Genomic DNA, 17,436 nt, shown 5'->3' on the forward strand with positions numbered 1-17,436 from the left:
ATAATTCTCTGTAGGTTCATCACTATGAGCCACAACCAACACACTGACAGACATTATAAAAAAATATCAATTATAGGTACTTTAAATTAAAGGGAGCTGTCATGAAAGAGAAACTGTAAATGTTAAAGCGGGAAGACATAAACTGTGAGATGGAATATGATGGAACAGAAATGGAAAATAGAAAGTAAAATTTCACAGCCTTGTTAAATGAAATCCATTTTAAAATTAATTCATAATTTAAACTCAATAAGGAAAATTAATTATTATTTGGCAAAGTATGTTGAAATGCAAGTGTAGTTAATCTGGTGTTTTCACCACTGGAGGGCTCCATTTCCTTTGATTATGAGTGGATATTTGTGCTTTCTGCTGATATTTTGACAAAAAGAAATGTGCATAAAAAACATTTTATTTTACACAAGTCATCTTTATTAGTTTTTATGTTTACATTCACAGCAACAAATACTTTCAAAATGTCCCAGTTTATACATCAGCATGGAGAGGCAGTCAGAAAACACTCGTCCTAAAATAATACAGTTTTCAAGTTTCCTGCACTGTGCTCATTTGGAGCCTCTGACTGCCTCTCATACTAACGAGAGATTTAAGAGTCATAACTGTGTGTGTTTCTACATGGTCTAAACTGCAGACTTGTTTTTAGCTCGACTAATCTGTATTTTTGATTTTGGTAAAAAGTAAAAACAGTTTTTTTTTTTCCATCACACAAACAAGTAGAAACAATCAGAAATGTAATCCCAGTAAAATCATCACTACAAATAGAAGCACTTCAGGGAATTTTGCATTATGTATCTACAAATAAAAAGTACAATGCACCGTTACAGCAGGACAGTTCTTGACTCTGTGCAAGACATCATAGATAAGAAGTTTTTTTTAATGAATTAATGTGAAATGTTAGACTTGTTTAGTCTAAACACATTCAACTTTCATCCATGGCTTATTAATATATATTAAACCACAGTCACAATCTTTCCCTTAACCAGAAGCCAGTAGTTGTCATGTGGAGATATTGCAAGAATAATTAATTACCACATTTAATGTTCAAAAACATAATTGAACATGATCCAGTGTTTTGCAGAATTATCCAGAATTAACGCTCTGTTTGTTTAGACTAAAGGTTTGGAGTCATTACCTACACGTTATACACACAGCGATCCTGGATCAGCACTGCTGCTCTTCATGAGTCACACATCTTCAAACACTTTTCAGAAAATCAGGAATTTGCCAGATTGGTTTTGGATGTTGTTATTGTTATTGTAGGTTGTTTTTTGTTTTTTTTGTTTTGTCTTTTAGCTGATGACCCCCTTCTGCCTTTAGTTAATTGGGCTAAAGTTGTCTTCCTGCTCTCTGATTGGCTCATCAAGCTGCCCCTCTGCATCCCAGCTCCTGTTGGAGGGAAAACAGTAAACTTCAGACAGATAAATGCAATTTCTCTCATCAATCACTCTGACAAACTTAGTAAACAAAAGCTTCCAACACTTTTTTTGTTTGTTTGTTTGTTGTTTTTTTGTCATGTTGAAACAGGAAAAGGACAAATACAAACTGTTGACACAAAACAAGCTGCTGAGCCTCAAATAGTTTTCCAGATAAACATGATTTTTTTAAAGTCGTCATTTTAAATGCTTGTCTCTCACAGGCACAGAGACACACAGAGAGGAGCTCAATCAAATGGAAGAGACAAAAACAATCAATAGAGGCTGAGGCAGAAAGGCAAGAGTACCATCCTGAAAGACAGTTACTGCTCTCCTGCTGAGTGAAGAGGAGAAATGTTGCTGCAGAGTGGGACCTGTTGATAACATGGATGTTTTATAAGAGCTGGATACCAGACTAAAAATGGCACCCATTCAGTCCTAGAGGAATTGCTCAGCTGGCGCATACGCCAAAAAAGACAGTTTTATCGCAGGGAGAGTTTTACAAATATAAAACCCCCATGGACCAAAAGTTCATAATAGAAAGAGTCATAATTGACATTGTTTGCAGTTCAAGGTGTCCTGTCAACAGTTTGATAGATGTCTCTTTTATAATGGTAGTCTATGGGGAAAATGCTTTTTGGGCCGCAGGGGGATTTTTCACTGCAATACCGCGAGTGTCTAGCTCTTATTATACATCCATGGTTGGTAACCTGATGCACCAAATGGTTTGTTACACAGAACCATCTGAGAAGTCGTCCTTGGAAACTGTTTGGATAAGGACAGGCACTTTCAAAAAATACTTGACAGGTGACAGTCTATCACCGTCTATCACGGCTAACTTCAACCAATCAAATCCACGAACCATATGACGTAATAGGAGAGCACCAAAGAGGAAACACAGCAACAAGCTGCAGTCTGAGGAACTTTGAAAGCTAGCAAGCAAGTCAGTGTATCTAGGTGGTGTAGTTATATAAATACTCTCCAGTTCTGATATAACTGATGCTATAGCAGCATCTACACTAACCTCTTTAGGAGCTGCCATTGTAATTTTTAAAACAAACAGTCGGTTCTTGCTGTTGTCACATCTAAACCATGCCTGTAGCTGCCAGTAGTTCCTCACACAATGCCGATTGGTCCGAACCACCAATGGTTTCGCCACAAGCACATAACTTGAAGCCTGACAAAATGTAATCTTGTGAATCCAGCTGCCTCACCAAGTGAACCTGTTGTTGCCAGACTTGGAAAATCTAGAGGTATCCAGAGATGAGAGTTATTCCAGCTGTTTAACTACCACAAATTAATTTGCAGCGCTTATCAACATTATCTCCCCAAAATCAACTGGATCTCGTCTACATGCCACTATTTTTGAATACACATTAAATGGAAAGCTATCTGCAGCCTCATACACGTAAACAAACCAACGTGCAAGTTCCCCCAGATATAGATCTCCATCATGGCCGTTCCAGGCCAGGTTCTATGATTCATGCAAAAAATGTTCATTTGCAAAGCTGTAGGGGTGTCAGCAGATTGTTCTGATATTCGTTGTTGTTGTCTGATATACGAGTCCTCATTTCACCTGAATCTCTATAACAGAGCTAGCAAGTGCAAAGTTAGCATGACCCATAGAGCTACAATTGCCACATTTATGGGAAATACATCAGGTTGAAAAAATATCTCTATCCACACAAACAGTCCTATCAAGAAGTCAGGAGTGGGAAGTGTCCACACTTTTAAGGGATAAGGCTGGTGATTTTCAATTTTTTTTATTGTCAACAAATCTCATGTTTGGAGTCAAACCAGCAATGAACTGGTCTTCTAGAAAGTATTGTGTGTGCCATAGACCTCTCTTGTGTCTGTGAGCCACACCGCTGTACTGGGTGACATGTTCCTTTATCATGAAGAGTTTAGTCACGTTAGTTTGTTGAGAAACGGCTCCAAAGACTAATAACAGCATCATGTTTTCAGTCTCCAGAGAGTAGTTCTGTGTAAGGCAGACGCCACTGAGCATGTGCGGGAACATGGTTCTGTTTACAGCTTGTAGTCCAAACCTTCCTGCACATGCTACGGAGTGGCTCATTGACTTGTTTTCGATAGTTTTGGACAACAACAAAGGTCTACAGCACAGAGGAATATGATATATCAGGCTCAGGCTTTGATACACACACAATACTTGTTAGTAGGATGAGTTCACTGTTGGTTTGGCTCTGCATATGAGATTTGTTGACAATAAGAAAAATGTAGAAAAATCACTAGACTTATCCTTTAAACATCATGTAACCATGGCAACAGCACTGATGAGTCTGTTGAATACCCAGTGATGTAGAGACAGAGATACAAAGACCCGCAGGTGGAGAATAGATCCACAGACATCAGCTCAGGCCGACAGACATGAGCAAAGCGTTTGTCTTTGAAGCTGACGGCTGCCGCTGCTCGCCCCGTAATCCACAACACAAACAGAACTGCTGGGAAATCAACTCTCACACACAAAGCTGGGCGGGGGAGATTAACAAGCTGTTGACGGGCTGATTCTCTCTGTCTGATGTGGTATTTTGTGAGTGCAGGGAGGTGAGCTCAGGTCCTGACAGATTCACTATCTGTGGTTTGGAAACCTACTCTTCATCTAAGGCATTCAGCTCTCTGTGTCCAGTTTTCATTGTTGACACCAAAATGATGCTTTCTTGTTGTTGTTGTTTTGTTTATTTGTTCATGTGTTTGTTTTCCTCATTTGTTCATCCATTAATTCATCCAATTTTCCTCACTCATTATCCTCCCCCTGGTTATACTACTTCTCAATAATCGTGCAAATCCCTGCCAACTTTAGCTAAATTACAATCTTATGTTATGTTCTGTCCTTTTGTCTTTTTATATTTCATGTTGTTTCTGCTGTCATTTTGCTCCAATAAAAAAAAACATTAAAAAAAGATACTTTACATAACATAAACACACTTTTCTATAAATCCCTTTTCCTTTTTAACAAAATAATCTTAACTTATCAAATGCATTATCTCAACACAAAGCAGCCATGCAAGAACTTTGTGTAAATAAAAAGCAGTCTAAAAACTGGAAGATTATGGTTTAATTTAAGAACTATTTTATCAAATAATAAGTAAAGAAGGTTTTTAATAATCAGTGGTACAGACACATTTCTGATTAAGATTCATTCACTAGCCCTAATCTGTAGCAAACAGGAAGTTGACGTTTTCTCAGCAGAAAATTTGCATTTTTTTATATAAAAGAAAGTTTTTGGGTCAAATATGCACACACTTAAGCAGACTCAGACAGGCATCATTTTTGTACATAAACAGGAACAGAACAATGATCAAAATCTCTAAAGGTCAGTTCACATAAATGATTGGCTTTTGTTTAAAAAAGTGATATACTTAATAACTTAATCTTCTTATTGTAAAAACAAGCTGTTTCATGATTCAAATGACTGTGGTAACTTAATAAACCACCAGAATAATGAAACAAAATACACCAGGGACAGATCCAATACATAACAGACTACAGTTCACACATCCAGAAAACACTGACACGGCAGACATGTAACACTTTAAGGCACTGAATGCTTTAATTTCAGCCACTCCAGACGTGCTCACAATGTACAAAAATCACAGTTTGAAAACAAACACACGCAAACACAGTACAGTACAAAAACAGTTAATCAGGATTTTGTAAGTGGTCAAATAAAAAACGAGTAGCATGTGTCTGTGTAGAAAAGACAAAGGTAATGTCAAAGATGCCTTCATGTTTCCACTTTAAAGTGTTAGCATCCTATCAGTGCACCTACTTCATTCACTACTTTAAATTGAATTGTTAGATATTCATTTTACATTTTTAACTGTTACCAAACATTTTTTTTGTATGATCAACAGATCCTCGAACCTAAATGACAAAATGGCTCATTGTATTTTCTGATCTAACAGCTTTATGGTTAGTTTGGTTACATTTAGGTCATTGTCAGAAGAAACCACTGTTGACTGTTGGAAGGACACTGAGAAAAATTATTTTCAATATTATATTCCCACATTTCAGAAACAGTGTAGAAACAAGAGCTCATCGTGGGAGAAAACATTTTTAAGAATTTGTCAGTGGTGTTTTGAAATTAAAAAACAACTAACAATTATTTTTACTTTAATATATTTGTTGATTATTTTTTCAATCATTCCATTAGCTGTCTAGATTTTAAATGCTGAAAATAATGATTCCATTCTCTTATATAAGTTGTTCTAGCACCCCAAAACAACCCAGAAAATATCCATTGTAATCTTTGGATTTTTGCAGTTGTTGCAAATTTTTTTACATTCATAAAAATCAAGTAAAAATCAACTATCAACATTCAAACTGACTAGTTTATTAACTGGCGAATTGTCTTATTAGCCAAGTTTACATTATGTTTTAACCAAATTTCTAGAAAATCGCCAAAAGAAAATTAAATTTAATGTTTGTTTCCATCCACTGCTGTTGTGTGAATATTAAGAGATAAACAGTAGGTGGCGCTTCTTCAGTTGGTGCCATTAAACCATTGCAGAAGAAGAGGACACAACGAGATGACGTCATTAAAAGAACTACTACTACTGTTTCAGAACTACTAGATTTGACCATTATTATTCTGATGTCACATGATTGCTCTACCAGCGTTCCCTCAGAGCTTTACCAGTCGTGTTCGGTCTCCTTACTCGTTGATCTCGTCCTCCTCGTCCTCAAAGTTCTCCTCGCCGTCGTTGGCAGTGGCTTCCTGGTACTGCTGGTACTCGGACACCAGGTCGTTCATGTTGCTCTCCGCCTCCGTGAACTCCATCTCGTCCATGCCCTCGCCTGTGAACCAGTGCAGGAAGGCCTTTCGGCGGAACATGGCGGAGAACTGCTCTGAGATGCGCTTGAACAACTCCTGGATGGCCGTGCTGTTGCCGATGAAGGTGGCTGCCATCTTGAGCCCCCGGGGAGCGATATCACAGACGGCCACCTTGACGTTGTTGGGGATCCACTCCACGAAGTAGCTGCTGTTCTTGTTCTGGACGTTCAGCATCTGCTCATCCACCTCCTTCATGGACATGGGCCCGCGGAAAACAGTGGCAACGGTCAGGTAGCGTCCATGTCGAGGGTCGCAGGCCGCCATCATGTTTCTGGCATCGAACATCTGCTGGGTGAGCTCGGGAACGGTGAGTGCTCGGTACTGCTGGCTGCCCCTCGCCGTCAGAGGAGCAAACCCTGGCATGAAGAAGTGGAGTCTGGGGAAAGGCACCATGTTGACAGCCAGCTTGCGGAGATCTGCGTTGAGCTGTCCGGGGAACCGCAGAGAGGTCGTCACGCCGCTCATGGTGGCAGAAACCAGGTGGTTGAGGTCGCCGTAGGTGGGTGTGGTGAGTTTGAGAGTGCGGAAGCAGATGTCGTAAAGAGCTTCGTTGTCAATGCAGTAGGTCTCATCTGTGTTTTCAACCAGCTGGTGGACTGACAAGGTGGCATTGTAGGGTTCCACCACGGTGTCAGACACCTGACGGAATAGAGAGACGATCAGATATGAGGGGACGTTGAGGTGTGATGAAAAAAGCGAAGCAGGAACAGGGAAAAGAAAGACAAGGAGGAAGAGAAATTAAAGGAATACAGGATTATCCTTCATTTGCACATTGTCAGCCAAATGGGAAGAATTTGAAAATTTCCCATGATACCACTTTAGGAGGATTCAGACTGTAAAGGATGGGTTCACAATTTTTAGAGTCTGCCTTAAAACAACAGTCAGGTGTCCATATCAGCAGTGAAAGAGGTTTTCCTCGCTGTAATCATTCCTCCTGTTCATACTGGATATTAAAAGATCCTTCAAATGTGCTTTCAATGGAAGTGATGGAGGCCAAAATCCACAGTGTGTCCACACAGTCATTTAAAAGTCTCTGTGAAGCTTATATGAGGCTTCAGCAGTCTGAGTTAGTCATATCAAGTGGATATCTGAAACATTTACATATACATTTACTTGATTTGACTCATTTGGATGGATGAAGCTTCATATTACCTTCAGATAAACTTTTAAATACATTTTTGCACAGAGGGAGGACTGTGACTTTGTCCTCCATCACTTCCATTGTAAGGTCATTATGAAGGGATCTTCTAATGGTCAGTATGAACAGGAGGAATGATTACAGCAAGAAAAACAGCTTTAATGTTCATTTGGGTTCCTGACTGTTGTTTTAAGACACACTTGAAAAACTATGAAGCTTGTCCTTTAATCCATGATTGTAACTCCCTCTACTAATCTTGACAGTACTGACTACTGACCAGGAATAGGGCCAGTCTCCAAAACAGAAGAAGCAATTATATTTAACTTTGCTCTACTGGAGTATAAACTGCTCCACAAAACAGTTGCATAATCTGCAGTAATTCTTGCACACACAGCCCTGCATGAGCATGCTATGGTTAAGAGTACTTAATCCCTTTTTATTCCAATTCAAGCAGCATATAAAAAGTAAAAGACCTTCTATATAATTGTGTACTGTTGACTTTAATAGCTCTGTCATGAGCTTTGAGTTTGCCAAAAAAAAAAAACCTTGTCCTGCTTACTTTTAAGGATATATTTAACAATTATTTTCACTTTGGTTTAATCTGTTTGATCTTTTTTTATATTACTTTTTCTACTTATTATTTTCTGGTGTGACTGGGAAATCATGAGCAACACCATGGACTATATAGAAAGGGTTTTGGGTTGTGAGAGAAGAATATAAGTGGAAAAGGTATTATAAGAGGAAGATGAAAGAAAGTAGGATGAAACACAAAAAGGAGAGGGAATAAACACAGATTATTCCTTCCTGATACCTTAGGTGAGGGCATGACACTGAATGTGTTCATGATCCGGTCAGGGTACTCCTCCCGGATCTTACTGATCAGCAGGGTGCCCATACCCGAGCCGGTGCCCCCTCCCAGAGAGTGAGTCAGCTGGAAACCCTGCGAGGAGAAGTTGTTTATTTCTGTCATTTCACAGCAAACAGTGATGAGAAAGTTACAGTCTGCTTTCAGATATTTATTATTTGGTCATGGGTGTAGGTTTGGCTTCAGTAAAGAACTGTCCTTTTCATGTAATCTAGCAAATAAATTGTAAAGACACACAAATTACTGCATTGTAATACACTGACCTTAAAATCACCTTTGATGATATTATATTATATAAAAAATATTTGACAAAAAAAATGCAATTTCAAATAAAAATGTTTTGTTTCCATCTTTACTACAAAAGTGCTTCATTTTAACCTGGTTTAGGGTTTAACCAACCAATGAGATTATTGATTATTTCTTCAGAAAAGCCAAAAGAAGACTAGTCTTCACCTGGAGACAATCACAGTGTTCGCACTCCTTCCTCACTATGTCCAGGACTGAGTCTACGAGCTCCGCCCCCTCCGTGTAGTGACCTTTAGCCCAGTTGTTCCCCGCACCTGTCTGACCTGCAGACAACCAATCATCAGCACAAACATTTTGCAAATCCATCTGTGAAATGTAAAATGATCACCACGACAGATGGGAATGTGCACGCAGACCCACACTCCACTGGTGACCCATTTTCAGCCGGGGTATCAGAGGACAGAGTTTAATTCATGTGTGTGTACATGAGAGACATGGAGAGATCTACAGCCTCCCTGCTTCTTCTCCTACTCAGACATCAGTTTATAAAACAAATGCTGGACTTACTTCACTGTGTTTACTGTACAAATTACACGCTGGAAAGTTTCACTGCTGTTCCATCTCTGTGATAACAAAAACCTCCCTACAACTCCTTAAGCTGCAATAATTCATACTTTTTATAAAGTTTATCTTGTAGTAATAAACCCAGAGAGCAATGTCACCATCTCTGCAGTTCAAGTAATTATTGACACTGTCAACAATAATGGGATGATCATGTGTCTGCAGGATGTGGAAGTAGGCAGCTGTTTGTTGACATGTTAGCCGCAACTGCTTTATAAATCAATAATATATCATATGCTGTGTTTACAGCTGGTTCTGCTGCCCCAAGAGGCTGAAAAAATCAATTAATGCAGCTTTAAGGGTTTTTACCTGCTGACTGGTGCTCTAAAAATAAAAATCTCCTGCTCCTTTAATTACAGTTATGTTTGGATTTTTTCATAGCTGCAACTTTTCCATTTCTTTTTTTATCTAATGTTGGTATTCTGGAAAAATCTTATGCAGAAGAGTTTGACATTTGCTGTGTAAATGAAGCTCTCTGGTGAGTCATGTGTCAATGTGAGCATTTCATAATATTATTATCTCTTTATTTCTAAATAATAAAGATTTTCTTTCATTTTTATCCTCAATCAGTGACTTAGTTGAGGAAGACATTAATGAGGAGAAGAATACATTTGGTTTATATAATTGTTTTGCAGAATTGCACCTTAATCAACCCCCTGAGTTTTAGGCTGCTTTCTTTGATATAATGAAGCATTTAAGCAGAGATCAACATGCCATAAAATTACCTTTATCTCAAAACTTTTTATCTTATTTATCCTAAAGCAAATTAAAAGAGTTCAGATCATTTTCCAGGTAAAGGTCTTCAGTCATTATTGGACCTTAGGTAAATATAATGGGCATTTTTACATAAACAACCCTGTAAACTTATACAAACTTACAACTTCATTGCTAAAACCTCCATTAACCTCCATATTCCTTGAATTAAAGCAGTTGACTGTTACCAAAGATGAAGTTGTCTGGTCTGAAGAGTTGTCCGAAGGCTCCTGAACGAACACTGTCCATGGTTCCTGGCTCCAAGTCGACCAGCACTGACCGGGGGACATATTTATGTGCTGCACAAACAAACATAAGAAACATGATACTTTCTGGCACCAAAATGTCACATTTTTATGTTGTTCAAATGCTCTAAACCGACCTATGTTTACATTTTCCTGTTAAGTGACCTCTTGGAGTTGTCTCAGGTCCCATTGGTGGGGACTGGTGGCCAATAGTTTGCCTCGATTCATGTCTCACCTGTTAAGCTCACTATATATATTGTTCCTAATCCTGATCATTGAGTTTTTGTGATGAACAAACTTTGCTCCTGTTACTATTCCCTTGTTCCAAGGAGTTTTCAAACCTGCCATGTTTAGTCCAGTTGAAGGAGACTCTTGTTTTTCCTCCTTGGTACTATTCATTTGGGCAGGTCTGAACACAGCAGTCGTACTTGGGTTTGGACCCTTTGAGACTGGAGATCCGACAAAGATCCAGCTACTACCAGTAGGCCAGCTAAGCAAACTACGCACAACATAGCAGCCATTTGCCAAGAAAACAATTTGCAATACTGTTCCTCAGATAAGCACCATATACTTTTAGTGTTTCTTTACTTTAAGAATCTATTCTATTTCCATTTTTATTGTTTTTATATTTTTGACTACTCTTTGCATTTTATGTTCCCTACACTCTAAAAACATATAGCTAGAATTTGGTTAAACTTCTCTGCTTTGGTTTGTGATTGTGTGTCCTAGAAATACCGAACCTAAAATACACAGAGTGACAAGTTCTCACCTGTGACAGGAGTGTGATCCAACCTCCATCTGATCTGACAACTAGGTGTACTCTGCAAGTGGTTTGCATGCTGGGATGTGGATGAATGAACTCAACAGTTGCTAGCAGCTACTCTGAAAATGAATCAAGGTCCAACCTGGACTAAAACAACAAAGAATTTGGACAAAGGACCTTCTTCCAGTGTTTATGTTCTCAATACCGTCCCAGACACAACTGGCCAATGAATGTTTAGTGAGAATGGTTTAGTAATACATTTTGGTTCATTTGAATCTTTTCTGTGTGAAAAGTAACCAAACAAACAGGAAAATGCAACTCATTCACTGATACGGACCAGAGCAAACCAACTACAGGTTTCCGAATCCGTAGATAAAAATATATTAATAAGATATAAAACAATGTGCGGTGTCCCAAATATTTAAAAAATGCAAAAAAAGATGGCAATTTTCCTCTCTTGTGTCCATTATTTTCTTAACATTTCAGAGCTTTATAGTTCTATCCATCAATTTGGAAACACTTGGGGAAAAAAAACAAGCTTTGTGTTGGTTTAAGAGGTGAATTGTGATTAATTTTCCAGTAGAAGCCAAACTCAGACCATCGCAGGTGATTCAGGGGAATATTCACAGTGACTCACACACACACACACACACTCACACACTCACACACACACACTCACACACACACACACACACACACTCACACACTCACACACTCACACTCACACACACACACACACACACCCACACACACACACACTCCTTATCTATTTTACTTACAGGATGCCTCATTGTAGTAGACGTTGACCCTGTCCAGCTGAAGAGCTGAGTCACCCACATAGTTTCCTGCAGGGTCGATGCCGTGCTCGTCGCTGATCACTTCCCAGAACTGATCGAGTCACAGAAGCAGCAACAGATGAAGGAGAAGAAGAAGAAGAACTCAGATGTTAACCTGAACATTTTGTTAAACCCTTTTTCTCCCACAGAGCTCCTTCCATCTATGTATTAGCATATTTGGGTCACAGAGGTAACCACTGCTTTCTCTAGAAGATAATTAACCAGCGATAGTTGAAAAAAACAGAAGGTTTTCATGGTGATTTCTTTATACTGAGGAAATAATTACCAAGAAATATGCATGGATAATTTAGAAATTATATACTACACACACACACACACATATATATATATATATATATATATATATATATATATATATATATTGTGATTTGGATGAAATGAGCTTTAAATTTAAAAATTCAGAATGACATTTTTAATTAGTTCTTTGCCTTTGAACCAAAAAATCAAATAGAGTCCAAAACATAAAATATTTAAAAACATTCAGTTAACTTGTGAATCATTACATTTGGGGAAATGTATTCATTTGGAAACTTTGGGATGGAATTTAAAGAGTTTGTCATGAGTTAAATAAGAGTTTAAAAGGTGAAAACAGACGTTAGAGGTTGATAATAAAACGTCGAACAGCAAGATAAATATTCAAACTTAAACAATGTCAGATACTTTGTACAATGCTGTGGCCGTTTCTCTACATTTGTTTACAACCTGCTGAGTTACATACTTTCCACACAGTCACAGGGATTCGTTACCCAGCAGCCTCTGTGTTTGCACTATGGAACCTGCTGGCTGCTCATTGAGTGTTTGTTGTTTCTCTGATTATAATTTTCGTCTTTTTTTTATTTTGTTTAATCCTGCTGTGCGGAACTTTTACATATAAATGAACGTCCATTACATTCAAGTCAAGAGTTTTTAAATATCATGTCAGTGGCAACATTCCCATGCTGGCCGTTTGGCTGTTAATCATGTGGCTCTTCTAGACTTTCAAAGTGTTATTGGACCAAATGGATCAAATTCTGATAGTGAAAGGAGTCATTTGGCGGGAGTTGTGTGACACTCAAAACAATTTATCCACCATTTTACAGCAGCAACAGCAGGTTACGGCCAGTGGTGTACTGGCCATCAGGCATACTGGGACAAATCCTGGTGGGCTGGTGTACCATCATAAAATATGTTTTTGGTCTGATAGACCAAAACACTGTCAAAACATATCCATTTTTACCAACCCTCTCTGTGTGCCTGTTATTCACAGCTGAGCGCCTCCCTTTACTCTCACTGCCAGAAGGGGGAGACAAAAGTCCTACCCTCGAGCTTTAAATCCGCATTAACTAATTTTTTGTCCACTAGTTTTTTTTGCAGAAAGAAATAGTGAACACAACTCTGATATATCATCAGCTTTTAAGTTGATATGTTGAACATGTTAGCAAACAGGTGTTTATTTCCACATCCAGCATTTACGGAGCAACATTATCATTTATGTGGAGTCGTGTTTCTGTCCACCTGGTGAATGTAAGTCCAATATTCACTCTCTTTTAGCTCTGTTTTTACTCTCTACCAACTCCTAAGGGAAATATCTGGCTCTTTAGCTGCTAAATGCTCCACTATGTTCACCAGCTAGTCTACAGCTAACTGTGTCTGTTTGGTGCTGAGCAGGTAGTGTACAGCGGCTTTTTACAGCTTTTTCTCTGAAAACAACACTATGAGAGCGCTGAGAATGAACCAGAACAGTAAAGTTGCAGCCGGACAGATAAACAATGAGCTGAAACTCACTATAAAGCTCCGTAAAGCCGAGAGGAGCTGCAGAGTCTCTGATAATTCTCTGTAGGTTCATCACTACGAGACACAACCAACACATTACACACTGATAGTTCAGACAACGTTATTATAAAAATATCGATTACAGTCACTTCATTATTTGGAGTATAGTGTCAGTGTTATTGTGTGGTTTGCGTATGTTTTCATGTTTTAATGAACTGCCGGATAGGATCAGACAGTTTTCCATTTTTGTGGACAACAAAGTTGTATTCTCATGTTTCACTTTCTCTGTTACTAAAACTATGCTCGGTCACTTGACTTCCAGCCCAGAAAACTCATACTGAAATAGTTGTGTGAGTCAGAGTGTAGTTGTGTGTGTGTGTGTGTGTGTGTGTGTGTGTGTGTGTGTGTGTGTGTGTGTCTATCCAGATTCCTTGAATAGTCTCACAGTGGCTCTAAGTTCACTCCTCCGCACCACTGTGAAGAGTTTATTACTAAACAGAAAGGAACCAAGGCCCAATGAATTCATTCATTCATTCAAAAATGTACTGTTAGCTATCCATTGTTTTAATTTTTATTCATCATATTAACCTCAAAAACAATGGCTTGTCTCTTCTGTACTCTGTCAGCTTTAAGCTCATTGGTTCAACTCAGAAATACAGTTTCATTTATAGAAGGGGGACTTTCCTAAAACAGCTGGTCACTGTAGTTTTTATAAAACAAACACAGGGGGAGCTGCATTTGTTGGGGACTATTTTCTGTGGCGGATGGATCCACATTTGGTGCTTTAGTGAGTATTTCTCAACACATCCTCATAATAAAACGACCACATAGGTCGATTGCACCTGCACTCCAGAATGACTCATAAGAGTGTTTTCTAATGTGCCGCTTCTATCGGCAGTAATATTAAACAATAATTTTATTTTATGGTGTGACAACGCTGTTGTTAAGATCTGGTTAGGTTTAGACACAAAAACCACTTGGTTCGAGTTAGGAAAAGATCATGGTTTGGGTCAAAATGATCACTTGAAACATGGAGTGGGTTAGTTACTTCCTTAAAGTTACACAACCTTTGTTTTTTTTTTAAAAACTGTCCCAACTCGTGGTTGGAAACATGACAATCGTGGTTGGAAACAGGAAGCAAAACAGCGGTCTCCTGCAGCTAAGTCCACTTTTTGCCATCTAACTATCTCGCCATCCACCCAACTGCGTCACTTCCTCGGGTCATAATTACTACGACCACTAGATGGCATAAACGTAACTATAGGCTGTTTTTGCTGACCTGAATTTTTGACCTATGCTGTCGTTTTTCTTGTGAAGACGGGCAGCAGGACAGTGTGTGTGGGACTGAGTCAGAATAAACTACAGTGTGTGTGTTCATGGTGATGACGAAACATGTCACCCGGTGCAGTGGTGTGGCTCACTGATGTGTTTTTAATAGTTTTTGGACAAGATATATCACAATACTCGTTAGTACATCAGTTCATTGTTGGTTTTGGTTTCTTCACAGAATTTGTTAAAGAACATTTTATTACATATTATTGTAGCCATGATGACGAAGGTGGCCTAACTTTAAGGAAGTAGTAACTTTAATCCACCACATGTTTCTCTAACCTTAACAAAGTGATCATTTTAACCCAAACCATCATCTTTCCCTAAACCTAACCAGACCTCAACCGCAGCATTGTCACATCATAAAACATCATTATTGTTTAACAGTGATGTGTAACGGTTTAATGTGTCAGATATCCACCTGATATGACTAACTCAGACTGCTGAAGCCTCATATAAGCTTCACATCAACTTTTAAATGACTGTGTGGACACACTGTGGATTTTGGCCTCCATCACTTCCATTGAAAGCACATTTGAAGGATCTTTTAATATCCAGTGTGAACAGGAGGAATGATTACAGCGAGGAAAACCTCTTTCACTGTTCATATGGACACCTGACTGCTGTTTTAAGACACACTTGAAAAAATTTTTAACCTGCCCTTTAAGCCCTCCATCGACCCTTTATCATCTTTGCTCAGATAATCAATAAATTACCAAACTTGTCGCTGATTGATTCACTAATCGTAACACTTCATAATTATGACAGAAGTTAGCCATGTATGGAAACCCTGATGCTTTATGCAAGTCATGGAGATATTACTGTGATATTACTTTTGTTGCAGCTACAAGTAGAGTCATGAAATATAAAGTGGTCTGTACCTTGGTCCCGATCTGGTTCCCGCACTGTCCGGCCTGGATATGAACTATTTCCCTCATCTTTCGTCTTTTCTCTCGGTCTTTTTCTCTCTCCGGTGATTCTCTGAGATCAGTCGTTCCTCCGCTGCTGGATGCCGGTGTGTGTCTGATCCACCACGGGAGCGCGCGGCCGGCTTCATCTGCTGCTGCTCTCGTGCGCGGACACGCGACCACGCCCTGCGGGGGGGCAGAGTTTGTCCCACTCAGCAGAAAGTCCTGTACTCTATCTGTCACACAACAACACTACTACTGTCCCACACACTACATACTAATACATAAGTGAGGCAAATATATGATTCCAGAGGCAGAAAGTAAATATTTCATTTTCGAGGTTCAGTATTTTATCTGACGACTTTTTGCAGATTAAAATTATCCTAATTAACTATAATTAATAAAGCTCATTAAAGGTGATGCATTCCTGTCTTTCATCAAGTTGTCTATAAATAAAACAGCCTACTGCTTATTCATGAATGCATTTTCTTTTATACTTTTGAGAAGTGAACTTTACTTGAACATTTAAATGCAGTATTTTTACTAGATTTTATTTGCCAAAAAGTATTTTCCACTGTGTGTACTTCATGTTTACTAATTGTGATTATTGTACTTATTGTAACCCTAACCCTAAAGTAATAAAATAATAATAATAAATAAAGTAATAATAAAAAAATAAAGGAAGCATTCAACATTGTTGGCAGCCAAAAAAACCTATATGTTTACTGTCAGGGTGACCACTGAATATTCATTAGAAAATATTAAATAGTGTAATATTGAAAAGGATTGCATTTGCACATTACATGTATTGTTTATAGTATTTATACTGTGAACATAAATAAAGTCAGGTAAATTACAGGTGTACAACTTAAAAACTTCCACTTAATTTAAAGTGGCATAACCTCAATATAACTCAACTCAATGTCACAGAGAACATAATCGCAGGATCCAATGATCATTCAGCTGCACTTCTGTTATGCTTATGGCTTCACAGACCTAAGTGCCAATTTACAGATTTTGTACACACGATATGGTCTTTGTTTATTAAGTCTCAAATTACTACTACTGAGTACACATTCTATGTATCATATTTTAGCTTTATTTTATCTTATTTTTATTTAATTTATCAAGTGGTTTTTATTTTCCATCTTATATACATTTACATGTTTTATGTTCATTTGTCTTTTTTGTTGTGAAGCACTTGGTGCATGTAATTTTTTGTTGTAAAGTACTTCTAGTTGCATTTTTTGTATGAAAGGTGCTATACAAATAAAGTTATTATTATGATTATTAACTTAAAGCTGCAGATGCAGGCATGTTGATGTCGCCACCTACGGGCAAGCAAAGTAACAGCAGCAGCAATTATGATGTGCGATACATATAGCCAGGATTTTATAAATACTGAGGTCAGTCATTAAAATCCTAAACCATAAGCGGAAGAGTTTTTCTGTATCAGTATGGGCGGGATGTATAGATTAGGCTATGATAGGAGTGAGTGAACTCAGGTGAACTGATCCACGTCATGGAAGTAGGCAGAGGATTGCTGAATAGTATGGCTCTATTCTACAAATCCGTTACATACATGATATTGTTGAAATAAAATGGAAATATTGTCAACATTTCCATTATTTAACTATTAAATCTGAAATCTGATACCCATCCAATAAGTTTCCTCTAGCA

The 17,436-nt window shown here is 38.3% G+C and overlaps 1 protein-coding gene across 2 annotated transcripts; it reads right to left on the bottom strand.

The window, feature by feature from the left end:
- Positions 1 to 403: 403 nt before the first annotated feature.
- Positions 404 to 15,887, bottom strand: tubb6 (tubulin, beta 6 class V). 2 transcript variants are annotated; one of them, XM_067577884.1, is made up of 7 exons: positions 15,730 to 15,887; positions 11,690 to 11,798; positions 10,091 to 10,201; positions 8,736 to 8,851; positions 8,229 to 8,357; positions 6,104 to 6,918; positions 404 to 1,398 (listed from the first exon to the last, which is right to left on the bottom strand). In XM_067577884.1, the coding sequence occupies exons 1-7, from the start codon at positions 15,784 to 15,786 to the stop codon at positions 1,326 to 1,328; spliced, it is 1,410 nt and encodes a 469-aa protein (XP_067433985.1). In that variant the 5' UTR covers positions 15,787 to 15,887; the 3' UTR covers positions 404 to 1,325. The 2 variants fall into 2 exon arrangements, with proteins under 2 accessions (XP_067433985.1, XP_067433986.1); XM_067577885.1 differs by having other exon boundaries at positions 6,082 to 6,918; positions 15,730 to 15,886.
- Between the last annotated feature and the right edge of the window lie 1,549 nt (positions 15,888 to 17,436).

Source organism: Thunnus thynnus, chromosome 21 (assembly GCF_963924715.1).
Source record: "Thunnus thynnus chromosome 21, fThuThy2.1, whole genome shotgun sequence".
In the NCBI taxonomy this organism is placed as follows: Eukaryota; Metazoa; Chordata; class Actinopteri; order Scombriformes; family Scombridae; genus Thunnus; species Thunnus thynnus.